Below are 26,078 nucleotides of genomic sequence, written 5' to 3' on the forward strand. Positions count from 1 at the left end.
GAGGACATTTGACAATGTCTGGAGTCATTTTGATGTTCCCAACTGGGAGATGCCACTTGCATCTAGTGGATCGAGGCCAGGGATGATGCCAAATTTCCTCCAATGCACAGGGCAACCCCACACAACAAATAATTGTTCTTCCCAAAATGTCCATTGAGGTTGAGAAACCCTACTCTAAAATAAATGGTTGTTGAGTACAAGAACTAACGGCCGGGTCGTTGTCCCTTCTGTCCTCCGGGGGGCACCATCACCCCACACTGCAACCAAGTCGGGCACAGCCACCTCGCTGGGAATGGCTCAGAATAACTCAGGCCCAGAAAGCGACCTAATACCCCCAACAAAGAGACAGAGCACAGCAGTACACACACTCATTACAATGGATCCACAGCTTAATGCCAGACAATCCCATAAACAATACACTCCCCACAGGCTCACCAGGGGTTAGATTCATCCCCCACTACACTTATTCCCAGCATGACCCACAACAAATGACACAATGATATCCAAGACAAAACAACACACCCAATACACCTTGTATGCCCCCGGCTGGCCCTGGCTTGGACCAGCTGCCTGCCAGCATGGCCCCCTCATCTCACACACACCCAGTGCGGCTCCTGCCCACCCGACTCCGTTACCTCCTGCCCCTCAGGTGTGAGCTCCTCTCATCTCCCAGCTGCCAAACCCAATGCCCTGGCCAGTGCTTTCTGGCTCCTCCAGAGTGAAGTGTCTGCCCTCACCCCAGCCTCACCAGCGGCCCTCTCCTTCTGTCCCACTCAGAGCGTGGCCCCTGCTGTTCTGCGACCCACCCTTGGTCATCCCATGCCCCAGCTGCAGCAGGACCCATGCCACTCTCTAGTCCACGCTCAATCTAGTGCCTGTTTATGCCCTCGCCCCATGCAAGGGACTTTCCACACCCCAAATCCATAGTCCACGCTCAATCTAGTGCCTGTTTATGCCCTCGCCCCATGCAAGGGACTTTCCACACCCCAAATCCAATGGAGCCACTCCCTGAGATGGCCCCTCCCTTCCACCTCTCCTCATGCTGCCCTACTCCCTGGTTTCTGCCAGGGGAAGATACCACCAGCCCCAGCTCAAACATGCAGCTCTTCCTCGCCCCTCCTTCCTCCCTCTCATGCAGCCAACTCTTAGGGTTGCTCCCATCCTCCCCCTTCCCCCGGGACCACCAAGTCCTCCTGACACTTAGTGCTTCCATAGATCAGTGACTTCTCCCCAGACCCCTGCCCTCCGCATTTGTATCCAATGGACATGAGCAGAAGCATTACTCTTTCTTTAACTTTGTTCTCACGATGCCTCCCCAGCTTAAGAACCATCAAGAGCTCCCTACTGTCCATCAGATCAAGGTCAAAGTCTTCAGTGAAGCCATCAAATGCCCTCTCTGTCCCCCTGGGGCCTCACCCTCCCCACCTCCAAGCCCAGGAGGTAGATCTACTCTCTGTGCTAACCCTCAAGCCCTCCCTGGCCCTTGCTGGGGTTTTGGAAAAATGCCATTATCTCACACCCCGAAAGGCTTCCTGTCCACCTGCCCCCTCCTATTCATTCCTCCAATACTCAAATCCTCCAGCCACCACCTGCTCCAGCCTGAGCACCCTGTCCTTCCTCATCACAGTGTGGTCCCTGATGAGAGATCATCTTTTTCTCTTGTCCACAATTTCACACACACTTGTCTCAGCTCCTCACTCTCCAAGGACAGGAAGACTTGTGTATTCCATGAGCCTTCACGTGTGTGACTCATGGAACATCACTGCCCACATTCATGGTTTTCCAAAATATCTTTTTTATCAGAGCCCCTTTGGGCAAATAAAATTGTACGTGAAAACCCAGTACAACAGACAGGACAAAGCAGGGTTGCTCTAGCAAGGACAGGGGGTCCTGACCTGCCCCTGGCCTCCCATGCCCCTCTGGGGAACCCTAGGACTCTGTGGAACACCCTTTGAGAATCGCCGGCCCTGCTGGAAACACTTAAGTGTGATTGCAGATCCTTTCACAGGCTGGTCTCATCTCGCCTGATCAGCCACTTCTCTTTCCATGTTGCAGCCACCCAAATTGCTGGCCATTCTAGAAAACATCATATATTCCCCTTTTTCTAAGCTGGCGGTTTGTAAAACATGGTCTGTAGGCAATATCTAGCCACAGCCTGCTTCTGGATGGACCTTGAGCTAAGTATGATTTTTACATTGTTAAAGGATTAGGAAGAGAAGGAGGAGGAAGAGAAGGGGGGAATGCAACAGAGCAAACTACAGCAAAAAATATTTACTTTCTGCCTTCTACAGAGAAAGCTGGTAGACTCCTGGCACACTTTCCACATCTACACCATTGTGCAGGCCATTCTGCTGCCTGGAATGCCCTCACCTGGCTTTCACCGGCCTTTGGTGAACTCTACTCATCCTAAACACTCGGACAAAACTGCTGTCTGTGAGCCTCTGCCTCAGAGCTCCCCAGGCCATGACTGCATTTACTTGGTCAGCTTCAGCCTGGGGTGATGCCCATCCCCAGGCTGGCCAGTGGGGGCAGGTCCCATCTTGCCCATCTTGGTGTTCTAGACCAATGCCGGGCATGTCATAGGGCACAATGCATGCAACACAATAGACCACAGAACTCTCCAAGCGGAGCACCACCTACACACCATCTCAGCCCCCCTTCCACAGACCCCCCCCCAGCTTCACCCACCTCATCCTGCAGGTTGATGTCACCAGGCCAGCGGTTGAGCTGCTCCTGTAGGCTGGACACCACTGCATTGTTGCCGGGCACTCGGTAAAAGCCTGTGGACTCCAGCCCTCATGCCTCCACAATGCGACAGCATGCAGCCACGATTAAGGGGACATGCTGGGGACACAGGGGAGGGGTGTTAGGGGGGACAGGAGCCAGAGGAGCTGGGGAGGCCAAGAAGGGGACAATGCAAGGCCCAGAGCTGCTGCCGGGAACCCTTGGGGGGAACAAAAGGCCCTTGCTGCCTCCAGTCTGGGAGCTAAAAATGACACCAAAGCCTCGCCATGGTCTGAGAAGGAGCCGGGCTCAGCCTCAGCCCTGCTGCTCCCTCCCTGGGAGGCCCGGGGCAGCTGGGGGCCTTCCTCTCTCTGGGCTGTTTTCCCAGCTGTGCTTGTACAATGAGGTGAAGAGCTGGTTCCATGTCCCTTGCTGCTCTGACCCTCTGTGCCTCGGTCTCCCCCTGCCGGGCCTGCTCTGGCATGTGGCAGAGACCCACCTGGTTCTCCGTGGCTGGCTGGCACTCCTCCAGCTTTACCCCAAACGCCCTTCGGGCGGCCTTCTTATTTTTCTTGATGATGTTGATGCCCCAGGGGGTTTTGGTGGCTGCAGCACTGTCATCGGAAGTGGGGGAGACAGAGCCAGAGTGAGCTGGAGTATCCAGTAGGGTCACACATATTCACTGTCACATTCACACATATGGAGTTATGGGGATTCCATCAGAGAAGAAACCAGATGCCCAGGGCTGATGGGACATTGTATGGCAAGAGAAAAGGCCTGAAGTGGAGGATGCTTACCCCAAAGGAGAGGCCCAGAGCAATGCAAGGACTTCCATGTGGCTCGTGGGCCAAAACTACAAGGCAGAAGCCATAGAACTTTGTTTCTTTAGAGACAGGGTCTCTGTCGCTCAGACTGTAGTGCAGTGGTATGATCATAGCTCAATGCAGCCTCAAATTCCTGGGCTCAAGCAATCTTCCCTGCCCAGCCTCCAGAGTGGCTGGGACTATAAGCTCATACCACCACACCTGCTAATTAAAAAAAAAAATTTTGCCAGGCACAGTGGCTTATGCTTGTAATCCCAGCACTTTGGGAAGCTGAGGCCGGCAGGACCACATGAGGCCAGGAGTTCAAGACCAGCTGGCCAACATGGCAAAACCCTGTCTCTACTAAACATACAAAAATTAGCCGGGTGTGGGCCGGGCATGGTGGCTTACGCCTGTAATCCCAGCACTACAGGAGGCCGAGGCAGGTGGATCACAAGGTCAGGAGATCGAGACCATCCTGGCTAACATGGTGAAACCCTGTCTTTGCTAAAAATACAAAAAAAATAGCCAGGCGTGGTGGCGGGTGCCTGTAGTCCCAGCTACTCAGGAGGCTGAGGCAGGAGAACGGCGTGAACCCAGGAGGCGGAACTTTCAGTGAGCCGAGATCACGCCACTGCACTCCAGCCTGGGCAACAGAGCAAGACTCCGTCTCAAAAAAAAAAAAAAATTAGCCAGGCGGGGTGGCGCATGCCTGTAATCCCAGTTACTAGGGGGGCTGAGGCACAAGAATCACTTGAACCCAAGAGGTGGAGGTTGCAATGAGCTGAGATCATGCCACTGCACCCTAGCCTGAGTGACAGAACAAGACTCTGTCTCTAAATAAATAAATAATATATAAAAAAATATTTTGTAGGGATAGGACCTTGCTATGCTACCCAGGCTGGTCTCAAACTCCTGGCCTCAAGCAATCCTCCAGCCTCAGCCTCCCAAAATGATGCTGGGATTATAGGTGTCAGCCGTCATGCCTGCTGGCCCAAGGGAAAAACTTTCTTTTTTTTTTTTTTTCTTTTTTTTTGAGACAGGGTCTCGCTCTGTCACCCAGGCTAGAGTGCAGTGGTGTGATCTTGGCTCACTGCAACCTCCACCTCCCAGGCTCAAGTGATTCTCGTGTCTCAGCCTCCCAAGTAGTTGGGATTACAGGCGCACACCACCACGCCCGGGTACTTTTATTGTATTTTTTTTTTTGAGATGGAGTCTCGCTCTGTCACCCAGGCTAGAGTGCAGAGGCGTGATCTTGGCTCAATGCAAGCTCCGCCTCCCAGGTTCATGCCATTCTCCTGCCTCAGCCTCCTGAGTAGCTGGGACTACAGGTGCCTGCCACCACGCCCGGCTAATTTTTTGTGTTTTTTAGCAGAGACGGGGTTTCACTGTGTTAGCCAGGATGGGCTCGACCTCCTGACCTCGTGATCCACCTGCCTCTGCCTCCCAAAGTGCTGGGAGTACAGGCGTAAGCCACCGTGCCCGGCCTTTTGTATTTTTAGTAGAGTTGGGGTTTCGCCATGTTGGTCAGGCTGGTCTTGAACCCCTGACCTCAGGTGATCTGCCTGCCTTGGCCTCCCAAAGTGCTGGGATTACAGGTGTGAGCCACCTTGCCCAGCCAGGTAAGAACTTTCTAATAGCCAAAGTGAGGGAAATGGGAAGGGTTGCTCTTGGAAAGGGTGGGCCTCTCATCCCTGCAGAGACACCAGCAAAGATTAGAGGACCACCCAGCAGGGATGTCAGGGAGGGGAATCAGGCTCCAGGCCCTTCCCCCCCGAGACCCTGAGAGCCCCCAGACCCTCACAGGCATGCACACGCAGACAGACATACCGGTAACCCTGGCACACAGTCAGACACACACGAGCAGACACAGCCCAGCACACACACACACGCTCTCCCCTCCCAATGCCCTCTGCCCCAACACACCACCCTGTCTCATTGGCCACCTTCCTACCCTTGCTCCCTGCAGGCAGGTCCTGAGTCCTGAGGCCACGTGCCGCACTCTGCTTGAGGAACTCAGACTTGAGGTCCCCCAGGCTGCGAGAGCCTTTGAGGGAGGAATCAGCTTTGGACCCAGAGCTATGGCTGTGTAGGAAAAAGGGGGAGAGGAGAGGTCTTCACTTGGGGTGGCCAAGCAGGCCACCCACCCTGGCCTCCCGCCCCTCGGGACCTCCTCTCCACCCTGAGGCAATGCCTCCATGCCTAACTGCAGCCTGGAGACCCTGGATACCCTGGATACCCCTTCCCCCAGCAGAGGGCAGCCTTGGAGGTGGGCCAGGAAGACATACTTTGCCTTCAGCCCCCTACCACCCCCACAGAGGAGACTGCTCCACGAGGGCTGGGCCTCACCTCACTTTGCGATAATCATTAAGCTTCTTGCTGATCTGAGCTTGGTTGGCACAGCCAGGGTCCTGAAGCAGGAGAGGAGAGAGTGGATCATGTGAGTGCCCACAGCCAGCCACCCCAGGGCTCATCCCTAGCCCTGCTTCCCCTCTTGTCCACCTGCAAGGTGGACAGCCCAGACCCTGGAGTTAGAAAGACCAGGCCTGGACTCCCCAGCACCCTCTCACCAGCTGAGGCCTTGGGGAAGCCTCTTAGCCTCTCTGAGCCTCAGTCTCCTTGGTAATAAACATGGGAGCCTAACAGGGAAGGCTCAGGGCTGGGTGCAGAATCATGCAGCACTCGCCACCATCCTGGCAGACGCTGAGCAGGCATGGAGGAGGTGCCCCAGGAGGGACTGCTAATGCCATAGTGATGGTGACTTGGGAGCCCCCTGACTAAGCCTTGTTGGGGACAGCCAAGCCAGGCCCCCAGAGGAGGAGGCCCAAATTCCAGGTGCCTTCCTCCCTGCAGTGGGGAAAGCTGTTCCTGGGAGAGCAGAGCCTGGTCAGCGAGAGGATGTGTCCTCAGCAAGAGGCCATGCACTAGCGCCCCCTCCTATGGCCAGAGCAGGCCCAGGCCCACTGCCCTCTTGGCAGAGACCCCAGGCCTGGGATGCCCACATGACTTTGTGTGGGTGTCTCAAGGCACTTCTGTGCAGCTTCCTGGCCAAAGAAGTAAACAGGGAGGAATCCCTACCTAGGTCCCTGGAGTGTAGCTACGGCTGACCACAATGGGTGCCATTAAAAAAAAATTCTTCAGCTGGGCACAGTGGCTCACACCTGTAATCCCAGGACTTTGGGAGGCTGAAGTGGGAGGATCACGAGGTCAGAAGATCAAGACCATCCTGGCTAACATAGTGAAACCCCGTCTCTACTAAAAAAAAATTAGCTGGGCGTGGTGGCATGTGCCTATAGTCCCAGCTACTCGGGAGGCTAAGGCAGGAGAATCACTTGAACCTGGGAGGCGGAGGTTGCAGTGAGCTGAGATCATGCCACTGCACTCCAGCCTGGGCAACAGAGCGAGACTCTCTCTCAAAAAACATTCTCCCAAAATCCCTGCCGAGGCCCTTGGCTCCGCCCCTGCCCACCTGTGGCCAAAGGCCAAGCCTCTCGGCCTCCTCACAAGGTCAATGTGTTCATCCCCCTGAAGACAGGCCAGCCCAGTGCAGTTCTGTTGCGGGGACACTCATGCCCTAACACACTTCATAGGAGGACCCTGTCTTCCTCGCCTCCTGAGAAAAGCTGAGACTGGCCTGGAGCTGACCACTCCACACCAGAGCCTGCTGAAGGCGATCCTAACACAGTCACAATAATCCGTGTCATCATTAGGGTCAGGATGGTGACTGCCGATCCCCGCACCCGAGGACGCCAGGTCCTCCGTGAGCCCTGCCCTTGCATCCTCCTCACCCCGAAACCTAGGGGGACACAATCACGAGGTGCACTGCTGTCAGTCCCCCTTTCTAGCAGAGGGAAGTGAGGCTCAGAGCGGACATCCCAGGTCCATAGCCTGTGAGAGGCCACCCCACCCGCCCTCTGTGGCCGCCGGGCTGGCCAGGCCCTCACCTCGCCCTCGGCCCTGCTGTTCTCCCAGATCGCTCTGATCCAGCCCAGCATGTCATCCCAGTCCTCAGCCTGAAAGAGATATTCACAGAAGTCAGCGGTGGTCAGCCGGAACACGTGCCTCCTCTTGGTCTCGCTGTAGGAGGTGTCCACGAGGCAGGAGCCGATGCAGAAGGGCGCCGCCTCGTGTTCACCTGCACCGGCCGCTGCAGCCCCTCCGCCGCCGGCCCGGGCTCCCGCCGCTCCTTGCTCAGCGAGAGCGAGCACGCCCGCAGCGCGGCGTACACCCGCTTCCACTGGCTCAGGCCGCTGCCCGCTTTCTGCAGGGAGACACGGGGTTGGGGGAGACAGGAGTGGTGAGAGGCCAGTTCTGCCCACTGCTCTCAGAGTAGCAGACAGAGTACAGCCGGGGGATGGACCCCACGCTGCCTACCAGAAGCCCCCTGCTCCACCCGGCTAGACCTGGGCAGCCTCCTGCCCACAGCCCACCAATGCTTTCTCAGCCCCTCGCCTGCCTAGACACCCCTACCCATCACCCTAAAGCCCTCCAGCAGACCCCAACCCTCTCCCCCTCTAAACACCAGCATCAACACTCACCGAGCGGTGGCAATGCTCACACACCCAGCATGGCCCTCCCTACATGAAATCCTCGGGAAGCCATTTGCAGCCCACGCCCCTCCCCAGGCTGCCCCTCATCCCAGCAAACCTGCTGAGAAGCCGTCCGCACTCTTAGAGGGTTGTTCTCCCCACTTTCCTGCCACCCACCCAAGACTCCGCTTGCCCAGAAGCTCCTCTTAGGGACACCCAGAACCTCCATGTGGCCAAAGCCAGTGGCTGCTTCTCCCCAACTTGCCTTAACCCCTCGGCGGCATCTGACACAGCCGGCCCCTCCTTCCCTCTCCAGACCCTGTCTCGGCACCTGAGACCCCACGTTCCCGGCTTTCTTCCTAATGCCACTGGCTCCTTCCTAGTCTTCTCTACTTCCCCTCCCCCACCCTCTACACCTGTAGTTAAACAGCCAGGAGACTCGTCCCCACGGGACATTTGTGTGGAGGGAGCTGGAGGGTGTGCTATGGCATCTGAGGGATGCGGCTAAACATTGCACAATGCACAGGACAGCGTCCCCCAACAAGGAATTATCTGGCCCAAAATGTCAGCAGAGCTGAAGGTAACAGACCCCACCCTAAAGGAGGCGGAGCTCCAGAACTTTGTCCTGACTCTCCCCTCCTCTCCTCTCCCTGCACACCTCCCTCAAGGATGTCACCTGTGCCGTGCCTTTAAACCAGGTCCATCTGCTGATGGCCATTCCCCAGCCCAGCGTCTCCCCCAGCCACAGCCCGGCACCCCCACCCTGCTCAGTGTCTTCATTTGCAGGTCCCATGCGCACTTTGCACAATACTTGCCAGGCCATGTGATTTCTTACCATCAGACCTCTTCTCCACTCTCTACCCCCATCTTTTCCAGCCCAGTCAATCCATCCAGTTAACCAGAAACCTGGGAGCTGCCCTTGACTCCTCCCTTTTCCTCACCCTTGACATCCCATCCATCAGGAAGTCACAACTGTCCTGCCTCCAAAACATCCCCTGTCTCTGTCTTTCCTGCCAGAGGAAAGACATCTTTCCACGCCATCAACGCCTCTTGCTTGGAGGATGCACAGACCTTCCCAGTCTCTACTCTCGCTCCTGCAACCATTCTCCAGCAGCAGCTGCAGCGATCATGTTAGAATGAAAAGGAGATCACATCTCTCCCCTGCTCAGCATCCTCTCAAGAGATCCCATCGCCCTCAGAATCAAATCTAAGGTCTCCTGTGGTCTGTCCCTGCCTTTCTCCAAATTCATATTCACACCTTTCTCATTATGTCAAGCCAGGGGGCCCTTGCAGGTGAGCGAGCCAAGGCTTTCCTTTCTCAGGGCCTCTCCGCTTGCTTTTCCTTCTGCCTAAGCCCCCCTCTGTCACTTCTATATGTGGCTGCTTCCTTCTTCCCCTTCAGATCTGAGCTCCAGCATCACCAACGTCACCTCCTCAGCGAGGCCTTCTCTGGCCATATTTTTCCCTCAATGCAGCTCCCGCTTCTGATCAGCTTGATCCCTTCCAAGAACTTACTGCAGCCTCAGGCTGTCCTGGGGACAGGGAGCTTGTCCGTCCTCTCATTTCCATATCCCAGGGCCTACAGCAGCATGCAAGCGCTCATCAATATTTGCTGAATAAATGAATTAATGATCATTGGAGCACCCTGAGGGCAGGAGCTCCATCTCCCATCAGACCAAGAGCTCCTCTCTGCTGGCTGGTGGCTCCACATGCAGCACAGGCCTCAGCTTTCCGAACAAACCAGACAAAGAGACCCCATGGCTGGCAGATGGGCACAGCCCACATCTGGCCTCCCATCGTGTGGATCCTGAGCTGTGAACCCTGCTCATCACAGAACTGCTGGAGGGGGACAGGGACATTCAGAGTAGGAGACAGCAGAGCCCTCCAGGGAGAATTTTAATGTGACAGTGAGGTGGTGACAAGGGCACCTCTCTGAGGCTAAACCAGCGGCATGACCTAGGACAAGTCAACCGCACTCCCAGGCCTCAGTGTCTCTGGCTGGTAAATGAGTGAGGGAGTTGGTCACCAAGGCTGCATGCAACTCCTATGCTGGGGCTGAGGCTGCGGGGACAAGCCACTGTCCCTTTCCCTCCTCTGCCTAACAGTCCGTGTCTCTGAAAGAGGCTGGGGCTGAGAGGGAGCACAGAGAGGGAGCCCACGGCCTGGGTAGACCAAGGGCCTGAGGCTGACTTGAAGACTCTCCTCTAACGTCCAGGCCACGGCACCAAGGGAACAAGTGACATCAGGTTTTGGCCAGCAAGGGAGTGGAGGCCTGGTCCTCCAGAACTGGCCAGTGAGCAGGAAGGGGACAGCTCCTGTCCCTGAACTGGGCTCAGGGCCCCCAGGAGCTGAGGGTCAGGCTCCCCAGCAGGGGGAGCCAGCCACCCTCACAAGGACCCTTCATGTGGCTCACACGTTAGACTGGAAGGGCTGGCCCACATGTGGCTCTCCTCGCACAGTGCACGTGGCTGGTCCCTCCTTGCCTCATGGCTCCCACCCCACGGGTCGCTGCCAACTTGCTGGCTCTTTTTGGTCTCTGTCGGCCTCCCCGGCCCCCCCACTTCTCTCAAGGCTCAGCCAGGTCTCTTGCCTTCTTCCTTCAAGCACCTGCACAGAGGCACAGGTAACTCGTCGGTGCTGACAGACAAAGGCCGTCCCCAGGTGGGCCTCCCTCTAGTACCACGCCCTCAGAGCCTCTGTCCCCAGGACATCTCCACTGGGGTCTGTCCCAGGGCCCTCAGACTCACATAGCCCCAGTGGAGCCACTTGGCTTCCTCTCCCCAAACCTGCTCCTCCAGTGTGCCATGGCCCAGGGAGGGTCCCACCACCCACCACCCTCCCTCAGCCCAAGCCAGGAATCCAGGAACCTTATCGCCTCCTCCTCCTTCCATACCTCCCAGCAGCCGGCAAGCCCTGGCCGTCCTTCCCATGGAATCTCTCTCTAAAGTGTCCGCTCCATCTGGCCCCACACCACCGCCTTGGGTCAGGGCCCCCAGCCTCACTCACCTGGACAAGGGCAATGGGATTGGCTCCTCCTGTCACAGACATAACCCCAGTCTCCTGCCAGCCCCAGCCCACATTTAAAACCCTGGACAGAACCGGGCACGGTGGCTCACGCCTGTAATCCAAGCGCTTTGGGAGGCCAAGGCAGGCAGATCACTTGAGGTCAGGAGTAAGAGACCAGCCTGGCCAACATAGTGAAACCCAGTCTCTACTAAAACTACAAAAATTAGCTGGGTGGGTGCCTGTAGTCCTAGCTACCCAGGAGGCTAAAGCTCGAGAATTGCTTGAACCTGGGGGGGCGGAGGTTGCAGTGAGCTGAGATCGTACCACTGAACTCCAGCCTGGGCAACAGAGTGAAACTCCATCTCAAAAATAGATAATAAAATAAAATAAAATAAGATAAAATAAGATAAAATAAAATAAAATAAAATAAAATAATATAAAATAAAATAATAAAATAAAATAAATAAAATAAAAAAATAAAAAAACCCTGGACAGGCTCTTCCTGGGTATCAAGGCCCCACACTCTGGGCAGGTGCCCAATTCCCCAGCTCATCTTCCACCTCTCGCCCTGGCTCCCAGCACACCTCTCCCCACCTCTCCCCAGGACCCTCTAAGGAGACATCTTCCCTGTCAGGCCCTTCCACTGTCTCCCAGTTTTGTGGCTTCTCATCCTTTCATGTCTCAGCCTCTGGATACCTCCCTACCCACGACCACCCCGCCCCTGCACCCCGGTGTCACAGCAGTCTGTGCACTTGGAACCATGATGCCACATGCGTTCTCTCTGCTCGACAGGAGCCCCAAGAGGGCAGGGCTGCCCTGGCTCCCTCACCACTAACTCCCCAGAACCTCCACAGAGGCTCCCGAGCAGGGAGGCCTTAGTCATTCTCCACAGAGGAGCGCCAGTCCCGCCTCGACTTCACCCTCACTTAGTCCACAGCAGCCCTTGGGGTAGGATAACATTGTTCCCATCATACAGATCAGAAAGTGATGCTCGGGGAAGGTAAGTGGGGTGCCCAAAGCCATGTGCTTGATATGTGGCCAGATAGGAACTCAAAGTCTGTCTGCTTCAAAGCTTATGTTCTTTCCAGGGACCCCCAAGACCCCAGAAGGCAGGGTAGAAAATTCAAATAGCAGTAAGTGGGCTGGGCACGGTGGCTCATGCCTGTAATCCCAGCGCTTTGGGAGGCCAAGGCAGACAGATCATTTGAGGTCAGGAGTTCGAGACCAGCCTGACCAACATGGTGAAACTCCGTCTCTACTAAAAAAATACAAAAAAAAAAAGTAGTTGGGTTTGGTGGTGAGTGCCTGTAGTCCCAGCTACCTAGGAGGCTGAGGCTGGAGAATTGCTTGAACCCAGGAGGTAGAGGTGGTAGTGAGCTGAGATCGCGCCACTGCCCTCCAGCCTGGGCAACAGAGCGAGACTCCATCTCAAACAAAGAAAACAAATAGCAGTAAGCAGAAGTACAGCAGCTTCAAGTGCCGGGCACTGGGTAAACCCTTTACTTAGATCATCTCATTTAATCCTTAGCAACAGGCTTATGAGCTAGGGATTACTGTTAGCTCCATTTACAGACGAGGACACTGAGTCATGGCCAGGTGAGTCACCCAGGCTCTCAGAGCAATGGGTGATGCAGTCAAGAGTCAAACCCGGGTTCATCCTAATAGCTGGGAGGGAAGGCAGTGGTCTCTCCTCCCACTTCTCCAGCCCACAGTGCAGACTGGGGCCAGGATTTGCACCCCATGGATCCAGGGGCTCTGCCCTTCTCCTCTCAGAGTCCTGCTGGTTCCCTCCCAGGCCCTCCCCAACTACTCCCCGAAGCCCCCTTTGCCTCTCACCTGGATCTCCACGGTGGCTCTAACTGGTCTTCTTGCCTCCAGTGTGGCACCTCCCTAACTCACTCCCAGGGAGCCAAATGGATATTTTAAAGCTGTAACTCCCTTGGCAAGAGCCCCCGAGAGCTTTTGGTTGCCCTTAGGATGAACACTAAGCCCTTTGCTGGCTTGCCTGTGTCTTCTTGGGCCTTAACTCTCCTACGGAAATCACCCCGGCCTTGCTCCTTGTTTTCCATGAGCCCCAGCGGCCATCTTCAGGATGACCTATCAAGCCAGGGCCACTGTGGGATGGTTTTGCCAGAATTCCAAGCATGACTCGATCAGATCCATCCCACAGCAAAATCCACCTCTCTTGTTAAGTTCTTTTACATAAGTTCTTTAAATCCCCCTGCCAGGAAGTTCTTCCTAGCATCTAACCTCCATCCTTCATGCAACAACCTACACTGGTTCTCTCTGGCTCCAGAGGCTGTCAGGGTAGGCCTAGGAGAGGCTGGAGGGTTCTGCTGGAGCCAGCTTCAGCCTCATTCCTCCACCCATCTTACCTTCCCCTTCTTGGTGAGAATCTGCTTATAATACAACCAGCCTTCTCTCCTGATATCGCTGAAGGTCGCATCTGAGAGATCAGAGGTTGAGTGTCACTTAGAAGGAGCGTCAGCATCTTCAGAGGTGCCCCAACTATCCAAGGACTGCAGGGAGACAACAGAGGACAATTTAGGGTGGCTCCCACAATACCAGCATCTCAGGAACCCCATGGACCACTTGTGGCCACACAGTACTGATATATGTCTGTGCTACACCCCGATGTGCCGTGCGACCTCATGGGCAGTGCTTGTCCTCTCTGGACCACTTGTGTTGAGGTCATGAGACATACATAAAGGAGAAGCCAGAAAGGAGGAAAGGCTATGACCTGTCAGCAGACCACACGCCTCACCACGCTAGAGGAGCCAATTCGGAGCCTCCCGTAACTTTATAGACTTAGAAGAATTAAGGAAATGGAGGAAGTGATCGTGTCAACGAGGAGTTAAATAAACAGGGGAAGTGGGAACATCAACAAAGGCTGAGTGAGTGGAGCAGGTAGTCATGTCCACGAGGCGTTAAACAGAGGAAGTGACAGTGTCAACAGGACTCCAGCCAGAGGGCGCAAGTCAAGGGAGAGTTAAGTAAGCAGAAGAAGTGATAAGAAATAAGCTAGGTGCCAATATCACCAGGGTGTTCAACCAACCAATGAGACAGAGCGCTTGACATCAAGATGGCTTTTCCAGTCCATCTATAATCAAAAACAGCCAGGGAAAGGTGGGGCGGGCATGGTGGCGCATGCCTGTAATCCCAGCACTTTGGGAGGCTGAGACAGGCAGATCACTTGAGGTCAGGAGTTCAAGATCAGCCTGCCAACATGGTGAAACCCCATCTCTACTAAAAACACAAAAATTAGCCAGGTGTGGTGGCGCATGCCTATAATCCCGGCTACTCGGGAGGATAAGGCATGAGAATCGGTTGAACCCAGGAGGTGGAGGTTGCAGTGAGCTGAGATCGTGCCACTGCACTCCAGCCTGGGCAAAAAAAAAAAAAAAAAAGAAAGAAAAATCATGCATGAAAAATATATATATATATGATTTTAAAAACAACAATATGTCCAGGTGTGATGGCTTATGCCTGTAATCCCAGCATTTTGGGAGGCCAAAGCAAGAAGATCACTTGAGGCCAGGTGCGGTGGCTCACGCCTGTAATCCCAGCACTTTGGGAGGCCGAGGTCGGTGGATCACCTGAGGTCAGGAGTTCAAGACCAGTCTGGCCAACATGGTGAAACCCAGTCTCTATTAAAAATACAAAAATTACCCAGGCGTGGTGGCACACGCCTGTAATCCCAGCTGCTCGGGAGGCTGAGGCAGGAGAATAGCTTGAACCCAGGAGGTGGAGGTTGCAGTGAGCCAAGATCATGCCACTGCACTCCAGACTGGGCAATAGAGTGAGACTCTGTCTCAAAACAAACAAACAGCCAGGGCTATCACAGGCCTGATCCTGCCTCCCCAGGTCCTGAGGCTGGGAACTCCACCTGTCCACCAATCTCAACCTTGTGTCCCGGCCACACCTTTCCAGTGTCCACCCCGACCCCATCCCATGAAGACGAGACGCGATGCAAATACTGACTGAAGGTAGTGAAGGAAACAAATGAAGCCCCAAGTATAAGCTCGGGGAGCTTCTATTCTAGCTGGGGAGCCAGGCAGGGAGGAAGGGAAACACCAATTGTGCATGAGGCGTGCTGAGGAGGAAAACAGAGTAGCGAAGGGAGGCGTGAAATGTCAGGAGCGGAGGCTGGAATTTCAGGGAAGACCTAAAAAGCCGCGAAGACAGTGGAGAAGTGAGTCGTGTGACTATGGGGGATGGGTCTGGAAAGAGGCAGTCCAGACGGGCGCCCCTGGGTGGGGCTGCATGGTGTCATTCAGGGATGTCGGGGCCCACAGCAGAGGGCGGGTCCCGCGGTGGACACAAGGGTGAGGGGTGCAGGGAGGAGGGGGAAGGCAGGAGCTGGAGCAGGAACCCCCATGCCGAGGCTGTGGCCCCACCTCCCTGACACCCTCTCTCCCCACACCCTCGCTCCTGCGCATGCACACACACTTGCAGCTCACCCCGTCGGTGAAGAAGCTCCGGAGCAACCGCAGGCTGGGTATGCGGTTTGGCAGGCGCCTGGAAAGCGAGGGTCGAGAGTGAGGGATGTGGGCAGCAAAGCTGGGACCTCACTATCTCGTCACCCACCAAACCCCAAGCCCAGAAGCCTTCCAGCGGGGGAGGCACACTGTCCCATGCATAGAGGACCCCCAGGGCCAAGAGCCCTGCCCCAGAGCAGCTGGCCAGGGTGGCTGTGGCTACCCCACCCCATGTCCAGACAGGGCCTCACCGCAGAACCCGGCCCTCGTCGCGGAAGGTGTTGAGTCCATCATCGCAGGACTTGGAGAGCTCCTTGGTGATGGCCAGCAGGTAGGAGGAGCGGCGGCCAGCCTTGATGCTGCCTGCAAAGCCTCCCGCATCGGGCCTCAGGGTCAGCGGGGCAGCAGGTCAGGGGCTTCCCAGAGCCCTCCCCTTTGGGCAGGGGCAGGAGGTGACTCTCCCAAGGTGCCCCAGGAGAAGCGGAAACCAGAGGAAGAGGCCAGACATCAAGCAGCAGGCCCAACAGAGACCCCTGGGACTGGGCAGCGAGGGAGAGGGTGGGACTGGGGGTGTGGGGAGTGCTCACTGCAGTCCTGCGAGTAATGGCGTCCGAGGGTGAAGGTGAAGGTCGGGGAAGATGGGCTGGTGCCCAAGACAGGGGCTGAGTTCATGGCACTGGAGACCACAGCAGAGGCAGGGACGTGCTTGGCTTGGAGGTCAGTGCTGAGGCTGGTGGGCTCATCTATGCATGTGGAAGGAGAAAGGTGTGAAGGCGGCAGACAGCGGAGCCTGCCTGCCTCCACCCTAGCCTTGCCAGCCCCCGTGCCACTCACCTCCAGGCTCAGACACATTCCAAAGGGTCCTGCTGGCAACATGCCCACTGTCAAGCATGACTGGCCCACTGTCCAGACTGTGGCCATGGAATCCTTACCCTCAGGAGTGGGGCTGAACCACCCTCCTTAGACCGGGCTCCTGATGACAGAGCCAATATTCCCCCATCAGACTGGGAGCCTCCTGAGGGCAGGGACAGTGTCTCCCCCATCAGACTGAGGGCACTCAGAGAGAATGAATTATGTCTCCCCTCTCAGACCAAGAGCCTCCTGAGGGCAGGGGCAGTGTCTTCCCCATCAGACTGAGAGCTTCCTAAGGGCAAAAGCTCCCCCATCAGCTGGGGCTCCTCAAGGGCAGAGATGACATCTCCCCCTCAAACAGAGTGTGCTCTGGAAGAAGAGACTGCCTCTCCCGGCCACAGCCTAGAGCCTTCCATCAGGGGTCAGCGGTGTGGATGGGGCCCTTGAGACAATCCAGTGAGATCTGGAAGTGAAGAAAAAGATTATAATCTGGGATAAATATAAAAAATTACAATAAAAATTTTATTGCAAATTTACAAATTATGGTTGTTTATATGTACAAGGTAAAGGACAATGTTATGATTTGTGAATACAATATGAAATAACTAAGATAATTAAGAAATAACTGATATAATTATCATTCATTGCTTCAAATTTTTATCTTTTATTGTGACAACATTTAACATTTACTCTTAGCTCTTTAAAATGACTGATGTACTATTTTAAATGAACCAATAGAAACCAATTTATGTAAACAATTGAAAATCCGGGAAATCAATTAAGAATTACTGTAATAATTTAATAATTAAAATTTAATGATGTAGTTAATTAAGTTTGATTTTTTTCAAACTTTTTTATCATTTCATTGTAATGTTTAATATGAATGCCTACATATACATGCATTTGTCTGTGTATTTATACAGCTTTCTATGGGTATAAATTTATGTCCCTATAGCTATGTAGTTGCTGATGTCAACAAATGTTAATAAAACTCTGGAAGAATCAGTGCAAACAATTAGGAATGTTTATTTCTTGAAAGTATATACTTAAAAATATAATAATATGTAGAATGTTAATAATTACTAAAATTTAAATATTAATGATAAAATTCATAATAAATATAAGTAACAAAATATCACAGCCTAGAAGACTCCAGAGTCCTGCGAAGATAAACGTGACTTTTCCAGCTGAGGAGAAAGGAAACCTCTCCCGGCACCTGCTCCTGGGACCTGTCCCATCCTCAGTGGGTCCTGAGGGCCCCCTGGTTGCCCCACGCGCCCCTGCAGGGAGGTTTGTATCTGGGCTTACAGTGACCTCCCCTCACTGTGTCTGTGGTACAGTAATACACGGCCGTGTCCTCGGTTTTCAGGCTGTTCATTTGCAGATACAGCGTGTTTTTTGAATCATCTCTTGAGATGGTGAATCTGCCTTTCACAGGTGCAGCGTAGTCTGTTGTCCCACCATTAGCTTTGCTTTTAATACGGCCAACCCACTCCAGCCCCTTCCCCGGAGCCTGGCGGACCCAGCTCATCCAGGTGTTACTGAAAGTGAATCCAGAGGCTGCACAGGAGAGTCTAAGGGACCCCCCAGGCTGTACCAAGCCTCCCCCAGACTCCACCAGCTGCACCTCACACTGGACACCTGCAAACACAGAGACACTAAGGTCAGAAACTGCCACACATATCCACTGTTTCTCTCACTCATGTCCACTCACACTCAATCTCTCTAGCTCTCCATAAATTACCTTTTAAAATAGCAGCAAGGAAAACCCAGCTCAGCACAAACTCCATGGTGATTCCTGTGTGTTCAGTCCTGATCACTGAATGAAAACACTTGGCAATCCCAAGGCTGGGGCTCCTCTCCCAGAGCTGCAGGGTCAGGACTGGGCTGGTTTTCATCAGGAGAGGGAGGGCCCTATTTGCATGTCACCTACTATATAGCAAGCTCTGGGGTGGGACGCCTGAGCAGAGGGCAGTGCCCAGATAAGGTAATGATGCCCTGCAAGAATCTGATGACAATGATGGTGTTTGGAAAACTTGCTGTCTTATTAGGAAATTGTGCTGTGATAAACACTTTGCACTAATCACTCTCTTACATTTTTACATATTTGTGTAAATCATATTTTTAGGGGTCAATGGTTTCTCGATTTACAGATGGCAAAGTAAACCCATACATGGAGGGGCTTTGTATGTATCTAAGAGCTCATAATTGAGGTTAGTGAGCCCCAGTATCTGGGCCTGTGCTCCTCATCCACTGGCACTATATTACTCCCTAACCCAACTCCAGGACAGAGCTGGGCATGCCTAGTGTGGTTTGTGAAACCCACTTTCTGTATTGAGAACACGTGTAATTTTGCTGCATTCTAGCATTCACCTAATAATATGGTGAGAACTAGGGTTCACGAAGATAAATTATTAGGTGTTTCTGAAATTTAATATTTTTTCTATCTTTATATCACTTATTTCTTGTGCAAGTTTTCATTTGTTTGCTGGTAATAAATTTTATAAATTTCAGTTTACTGATAATAAACTTCACATATTTAAAGTGTACAATTGATAAACCTGATGTAACCATCCTAGTTATCAAGGTGAACCAGAAAATGCTCAAAATTTCCCTCTCATTCTTCCATATTCCTCCTCCTTTCCTCTTCCCTTCTTCTACCATTTCCCCAAATGGTAAATTCTGATCTTCTTTATATTGCTGTAGATTCAATTTAATTTATCAGAATTTATGAAAATGGAATAACATAGTACATATTCTTATTTGTTTGCTTTATTTTCCTGAACATCAATACTTAGATATTTTACCTTGTTGTTATATTGCTTAAGTTCAGTTTTTATTTTCCAGAATTTATATAAATGAAATTATATGGCAAATCTTCTCACTTGTATGGTTTATTTTACTCAGCAAAAATACTTAGATATTTTACCTTCTTGTTGCATGTATCAGACAATTATTTATTATAAATGTTGTGTAGTATTCCATTGAACAAATTTACCATAATTTGATTTTCTGTTAAGCAACTTAACAATGTTCAAATTATTGTATTACTCTGGTAGTACTTAAAATCTGCTACTCAACTTGAAAATGTACATAAATGAGGAATATATTTTCTTTATTTCTTACAACTACATCAACAATAACAGATAAACAGTCAAGATGAAATTTTGCAGATTTCTGAATGCTTAGGATAACAGAAGTTAAAAAAATCTTAAATTTAACAAGAAGCAAGTTCTTGTAGAGAGTAACAAAGCCAGCATATGAGATTACCTAAGGCAGAGTCTGGCATATGAAATATAGGCTGTTAAAGATAAAAATACAAATATATATGGGATTGCTTGAAATTGAATATGGTTAGCTTGTTGTAGTTTGAAATTCTAAGGGACCACATACTGAAGAGCTTTTCTATCCTCTTGAATCCCTTTCCCCAAAAAAGGGGCAGTCACAAAATCTTCCTTTCCCAAAGTGTCTGTCTGGGAGAGAACAAGAGTCCCCATTTTTGAAAGGCATTCAGACTCGACTCCCTTATGTCCACTACAGATCTAAAAATTACTTTGCAGGGGAACCACCAAAACCAGTACACTAGGGGCACAGGTGCAACCCCTCAGGAATTGAGATGGGAACAGAGGTCAGTGCCACGAGGTTCTATTGAGACATAACTCTCTTTCTTATGGAATCAGAGCTTTAGTCTGCAGGGCAGGGCAGCAGATCTGGGAGGTGATGACACTGATGGGGAACACTGGAGCTGTGGGAGGGAACACCTGGGGGAAACAGGGGGGCTGTATCCCAGTGGAAGGGACAAGAACACACAGATGAGCATCTCATCTGGAGGAGGGTCAGGAACACTCAGAAGGTCACACCCAGACTTACGGGCACAATGCCTTTCTAGGAATATGGACCGAGATGAGGTCAGAGACTCTTCCTTCAGTGTAAGGGCTTCCACTAATTTATCAATTGTCAGTTACATATAACAGAGGAATGCACCTGTGGGAGCTGAAAGAGATTCTCTGGAGGATGGAACAAGGAGAAGAGACACAGTCACTCAGCAAAGAAAAACAAGATATCACTGGAGCATCTGTAGTCTCTGGTGGACATAGAAGAACAGACTTCAATTAGTTGTTGAAACTTTTATATCAGTCTTTACTAATTTATATGCTATAATAGTCGGCCTCATCAATGGAGTCTTATTATCCCCATCAGGGATGAGTGTCCATGTGGGCACGTGGTGCAGTTCTAGTCATGGGGGCAGGGGAGGTGTTCTGTTCAGTTGTTCCTGGTCCTTCAGAGAATTGCAGAACTGTCTCTGCCCCTTTTCCAGCCAATGTATAAAATATGTATGTGACCATGGGAATATTGTCACCACGTAACTGCATGATGGGAGTCACCTGGGGGGTGAAGCTGACTTTCTGGATGCATCAGTGTGGAAAATTGAGAAAAGAAACTTCCTGGGCACATGAGCTGTCAAATTATTCAATCCTGGAGCCACTCACTTCCAGAGGCTTCCTGTTTCATCAGGTTGTGATTTTCCTCATTGTGTAGTCAGCCTAGGTTGTCTTTCTTCACTCTCTGCTAAAATAGTCACACATAATATCTAGAAGCATTAAGATTGATAAGTAACTAATTTGAAAATTAGAATAAGTCCCAAGTGAAGTCGAAGTTACTGTGTGGTTGACAGGAAACCTGGCTGGATACTAAGAGTGTGTTCACATCTGTTTTATGTAGATTAGCAACATATTTTGTATATCCCTTAAGTAATACTTTCATTGAGACTCCTGATTTAACACTATTTCTTGATGAATAACACCTAAATCATAAAGGTGGAGGTTATTACCTAATAATTCATATTACTGGTACAAACTTTCACCTAGGATATATTCCTATACCTGATGTAAAATCAGCCCAGAATGGAGGAGTTACTTCTCTTATTAGAGCTTGTCAATTAACTAAAAAACAGGATTAAATACAGATGTTCTACATTAGTGTGTAATTTTAAAATGTGTTGCAAGCAGAGGAGGTTCTTACGTCTCCTGGAAGCCCCATCAAAATGGACAAAAAAAAGACACTTTTAAATAAATTCCTACATTCTAGAGACCTGACATATGAATTCGAAACCAAATGCCAACAAAGGAGAAAACAAACAAATGAAACAACTAGTATGGAAGCTAGAATAATGTGATGCACCATTACACCAAATATTCAGTCTTAACGTGGTTTTTAATATTATGTAAACATGGAAGGTATTGCCATTGTTCATATGATACAGAATCAATGGCACTCACAATCATCTGAATATGTTGAAAAATGGCATCTTCAAATAAAAGTTATGAAAACTTCAATAAAATATTGAACTCTCTTCACCAAGTGTTATACCATTAGCACTGTGGCATGATGGTTTCCTCCCTCAGCACACATCAGTTATTACCCTATGACTTGGTAGCTGGAAGATTCACACTTTTGAGATTTTACCCTCATCACATACCTTTGTCCTATTGCATGCATGTGTTACAAAATATGGAAAATGATTTTTGTGTTATTCGCACTCCAACAACTAAAAATTTAAAGTTGCCTTTTTACCACATCTTTTAACAGCATTTTGTGATATCCGACCATCAAGTTATGTCTATTGTGTGTCTTTTATCACACAATGTGAATCTAGTTAGGAATCGCAGAAGCTTCCTCATTTGACACCAGTGGGTGTTTCGCACTGTACAATCCCCTTCCTGTGAGTGGGAAGCCTCACTCTGACCCACCACGAAACCATCACAAAAACCCTGAGCCAGTCTGCTTTCTGGCTCTATCGAGCCATTTTGGGTGTTCCTGAGAGACCAGCACTAATCTCAACAGACGCCTCAAGAGGTAATTAACTTTTCCATATTCACATCGAGGGAGTATGCAGCACCCACAGATGTGACATCCACCTGACATTTTAGTTGAGATCCCTTCGCCTTTTTGAGGTGTCAACTAGAACTGATGCTGTGAGCTTGTTGTCATGGCTGCTAAACACACGACCCACCTGTTCCCTGAACCAACTCCAGGACAGAGCTGGACATGCGTGGTGTGGTTTGATAAACCCCCATTTTTAATAAAATCATGACATTGTTTTGCTGTATTCTAGTGTTTCCCTAAAAATATAGGTAGACCCAGCGTGTATTCATGTGTATATTCAGGAGTCTCTGATTTCTCATATATATTTAATGGAATATGTAATCCTTCCTTTAAATTATACTTTACTTTCTGGGGTACCTGTGCAGAATGTGCAGTTTTGTTACATAGGTATACACACGCCATGGTTGTTTGCTGCACCCATCAGCCTGCCATCTACCTTAGGTATTTCTCCTAATGCTATTCCTCCCCTAGCCTTTTACCTCCTGACAGGCCTCAGTGTGTGATATTCCCCTCCCCGTGTCCATGTGGTCTCATGGTTCAACTACCACTTACAAGTGAGAACAGCAGTGTCTGGTTTTCTGTTCTTCTGTTAGTTTGCTGAGAATGATGGTTTTCAGCTCCATCCATGTCCCTGCAAAGGACATGAACTCATCATTTTTTATGGCTGCATAGTATTCCACGGTGTATATGTGCCACATTTTCTTTATCCAGTCTATTATTGATGGACATTTGGGTTGGTTTCAAGTCTTTGCTATTGGGAATAGTGCCGCAATAAACACACGGGTGCATGTGTCTTTGTAGTAGAATGACTTATAATCCTTGGGGTACATACCAAGTAATGGGATTGCTGGGTCAAATGGTATTTCTACTTCTAGATCCTTGAGGAATCGCCACACTGTCTTCCACAATGGATGAACTTATTTACACTCCCACCAACAGTGTAAAAATGTTACTATTTCTCCACATCCTCTCCAGCATCTGTTGTTTCCTGCCTATTTAATGGTCACCATTCTAACTGGTGTGAGATGGTATCTCATTGTGGTTTTGATTTGCATTTCTCTAATGACCAGTGATGAGGAGGATTTTTTCATGTTTTTTTGGCTGCATAAATGTCTTCTTTCGAGAAATGTCTGTTCGTATCCTTCACCTACTTTTTGATGTTTTTTTTTCTTGTAAATTTGTTGTAGATTCTGGATATTAGCCCTTGTCAGATGGATAGATTGCAAAAATTTTCTCCCATTCTGGAGGTTGCCTGTTCACTCTGATGATAGTTTCTTTTGCTGTGCAGAAGCACTTTACTTTAATTATATCTCATTTGTCAGTATTAGCTTTTGTTGCCATTGCTTTTGGTGTTTTAGACTTGAATTCTTTGCCCATGCCTGTGTCCTGAATGGTATTGCCTAGATTTTCTTCTAGGATTTTTATGGTTTCAGGTCTTGATAAGTCTTTCATCCATCTTGAGTTAATTTTTGTATAAGCTGTAAGGAAGGGGGTCCACTTTCAGTTTTCTGTATATGGCTTGTCAGTTTTCCCAACATCACTTATTAAATAGTTCTGGAATTCTTTCCCCATTGTTTGTTTGTGTCAAGATTGTCAAAGATCAGATGGTTGTAGATGTGTGGTGTTATCTGGGAGGCCTCTGCTCTGTTCCATTGGTCTATATATCTGTTTTGGTACCAGTACCATGCTGTTTCAGTTACTGTAGCCTTGTAGTATAGTTTGAAGTCAGGTAGGATGATGCCTCCAGCTTTGTTTTTTTTTTTGTTTTTTTTTTTTTGCTTAGGATTGTCATGGCTATGCAGGATTTTTTTGGTTCCATATGAACTTTAAAATAGTTTTTTCCAATTCTGTGAAGAAAGTCATTGGTAGTTTGATGGGGATAGCATTCAATCTATAAATTGCTTTGGGCAGTATGGCCATTTTCATGATATTTATTCTTCCTATTCATGAGCATGGAATGTTTTTCCATTTGTTTGGGTCCTCTCTTATTTCCTTGAGCAGTGGTTTGTAGTTCTCCCTGAAGAGATCCTTCACATCCCTTGTAAGTTGTATTCCTAGGTATTTTATTTTCTTTGTAGCAATTTTGAGTGGGAGTTCACTCATGATTTGGCTCTCTGTGTTTCTGTTATTGGGCTATAGAAATGCTTGTGATTTTTGCACATTGATTTTGTATCCTGAGACTTTGCTGAAGTTGCTTATCAGCTTAAGGAGATTTTGGGCTGAGATGATGGGGTTTTCTAAATATACGATCCTGTCATCTGCACACAGAGACAATCTGACTTCCTCTTTTCCTATTGTTATACAATTTATTTCTTTCTCTTGCCTGATTACCCTGGCCAGATCTCTCAATACTATGTTGAATTGGAGTGGTGAGAGAGGCATCGTTGTCTTGTGCTGGTTTTCAAAGTAAATGCTTCCAGTTTTTACCCATTCTATATGATATTGGCTGTGGGTTTGCCATAAATAGCTTTTATTATTTTGAGATACATTCCATGGATACCTAGAGTATTGAGTTTTTAGCATGAAGGGGTGTTGAATTTTGTTGAAGTCCTTTTCTGCATCTATTGAGATAATCATGTGGTTTCTGTCATTGGTTCTGTTTATGTGATGGATTACATTTATTGATTTGCATGTGTTGAACTAGCCTTGCATCCCAGGGATGAAGCCGACTTGATCATGGTGGATAAGCTTTTTGATGTGCTGCTGGATTCGTTTTGCCAGTATTTTATTGAGAATTGGTGCATTGATGTTCATCAGGGATACTGGCCTGAACTTTTTTTTTTTTTGTTATGTCTCTGCCAGGTTTTGGTATCAGGATGATGCTGGCTTCATAAAAAGAGTTAGGGAGGAGTCCCTCTTTTTCTTTTTTCTTTTTTTTTTTTTTGGAGACGGAGTCTCCCTCTGTCCCCCAGGCTGGAGTGCAGTGGTGCCATCTCGGCTCACTGCAAGCTCCGCCTCCCAGGTTCACGCCATTCTCCTGCTTCAGCCTCCCGAGTAGCTGGGACTACAGGTGCCCGCCACCAGACCCGGCTAAGTTTTTTTGTATTTTTTAGTAGAGATGGGGTTTCACCGTGTTAGCCAGGATGGTCTTGATCTCCTGACCTCGTGATCCACCCGCCTCGGCCTCCCAAAGTGCTGGGATTACAGGCTTGAGCCACCGCACCCGGCCACCTCTTTTTCTATTGTTTGAAATAGTTTCAGAAGGAATGGTAACAGTTCCTCTTTGTACCTCTGATAGAATTTGGCTGTGAATCCATCTGGTCCTGGACTTTTTTTGGTTGGTACGCTATTAATTACTGCCTCAATTTCAGAATTTGTCATTGTTCTATTCAGGGATTTGACTTCTTCCTGATTTAGACTTGGGATGGTGTATGTGTCCAGGCATTTATCCATTTCTTCTAGGTTTTCTACTGTATTCACATGGAGGTTTTTATAGTATTCTCTGATGGTAGTTTGTATTTCAGTGGGATCAGTAGTGATATCCCCTATATTACTTTTTATGGCATCTATTTGATTCTTCTCTCTTTTCTTCTTTATTAATATGGCTAACTGTCTATCTATTTTGTTGATGTGCTGTATTCAGGAGACCCATCTCATATGCAAAGACACACATAGGCTCAAAATACAGGGATGGAGGAATATTTACGAAGCAAATGGAAAGCAAAAAAAATAAAAAACAAAAAACAAAAGCAGGAGTTGCAATCCTAATCTCTGATAAAACATTTTAAGCCAAAAAAGATCAAAAGAGACAAAGAAAGGCACTGCATAATGGTAAGGGGATCAATGCAACAAGAAGAGCT

The 26,078-nt window shown here is 49.9% G+C and overlaps 1 pseudogene and 1 gene segment (V, D, J or C); both read right to left on the reverse strand.

Moving 5' to 3' along the window:
* Window positions 1–16,432, reverse strand: part of LOC101124827 (rho GTPase-activating protein 23-like) — a 30,133-nt pseudogene extending 13,701 nt beyond the window's left edge.
* Window positions 16,433–17,632: 1,200 nt separating this feature from the next.
* Window positions 17,633–18,197, reverse strand: LOC129528472 (immunoglobulin heavy variable 3-15-like). The segment is given in 2 exon segments: window positions 17,633–18,033; window positions 18,137–18,197. Coding segments are annotated over 2 exon segments (447 nt in total).
* Between the last annotated feature and the right edge of the window lie 7,881 nt (window positions 18,198–26,078).

Source organism: Gorilla gorilla, chromosome 17, assembly GCF_029281585.2.
Source record: "Gorilla gorilla gorilla isolate KB3781 chromosome 17, NHGRI_mGorGor1-v2.1_pri, whole genome shotgun sequence".
NCBI classification, from domain to species: Eukaryota; Metazoa; Chordata; class Mammalia; order Primates; family Hominidae; genus Gorilla; species Gorilla gorilla.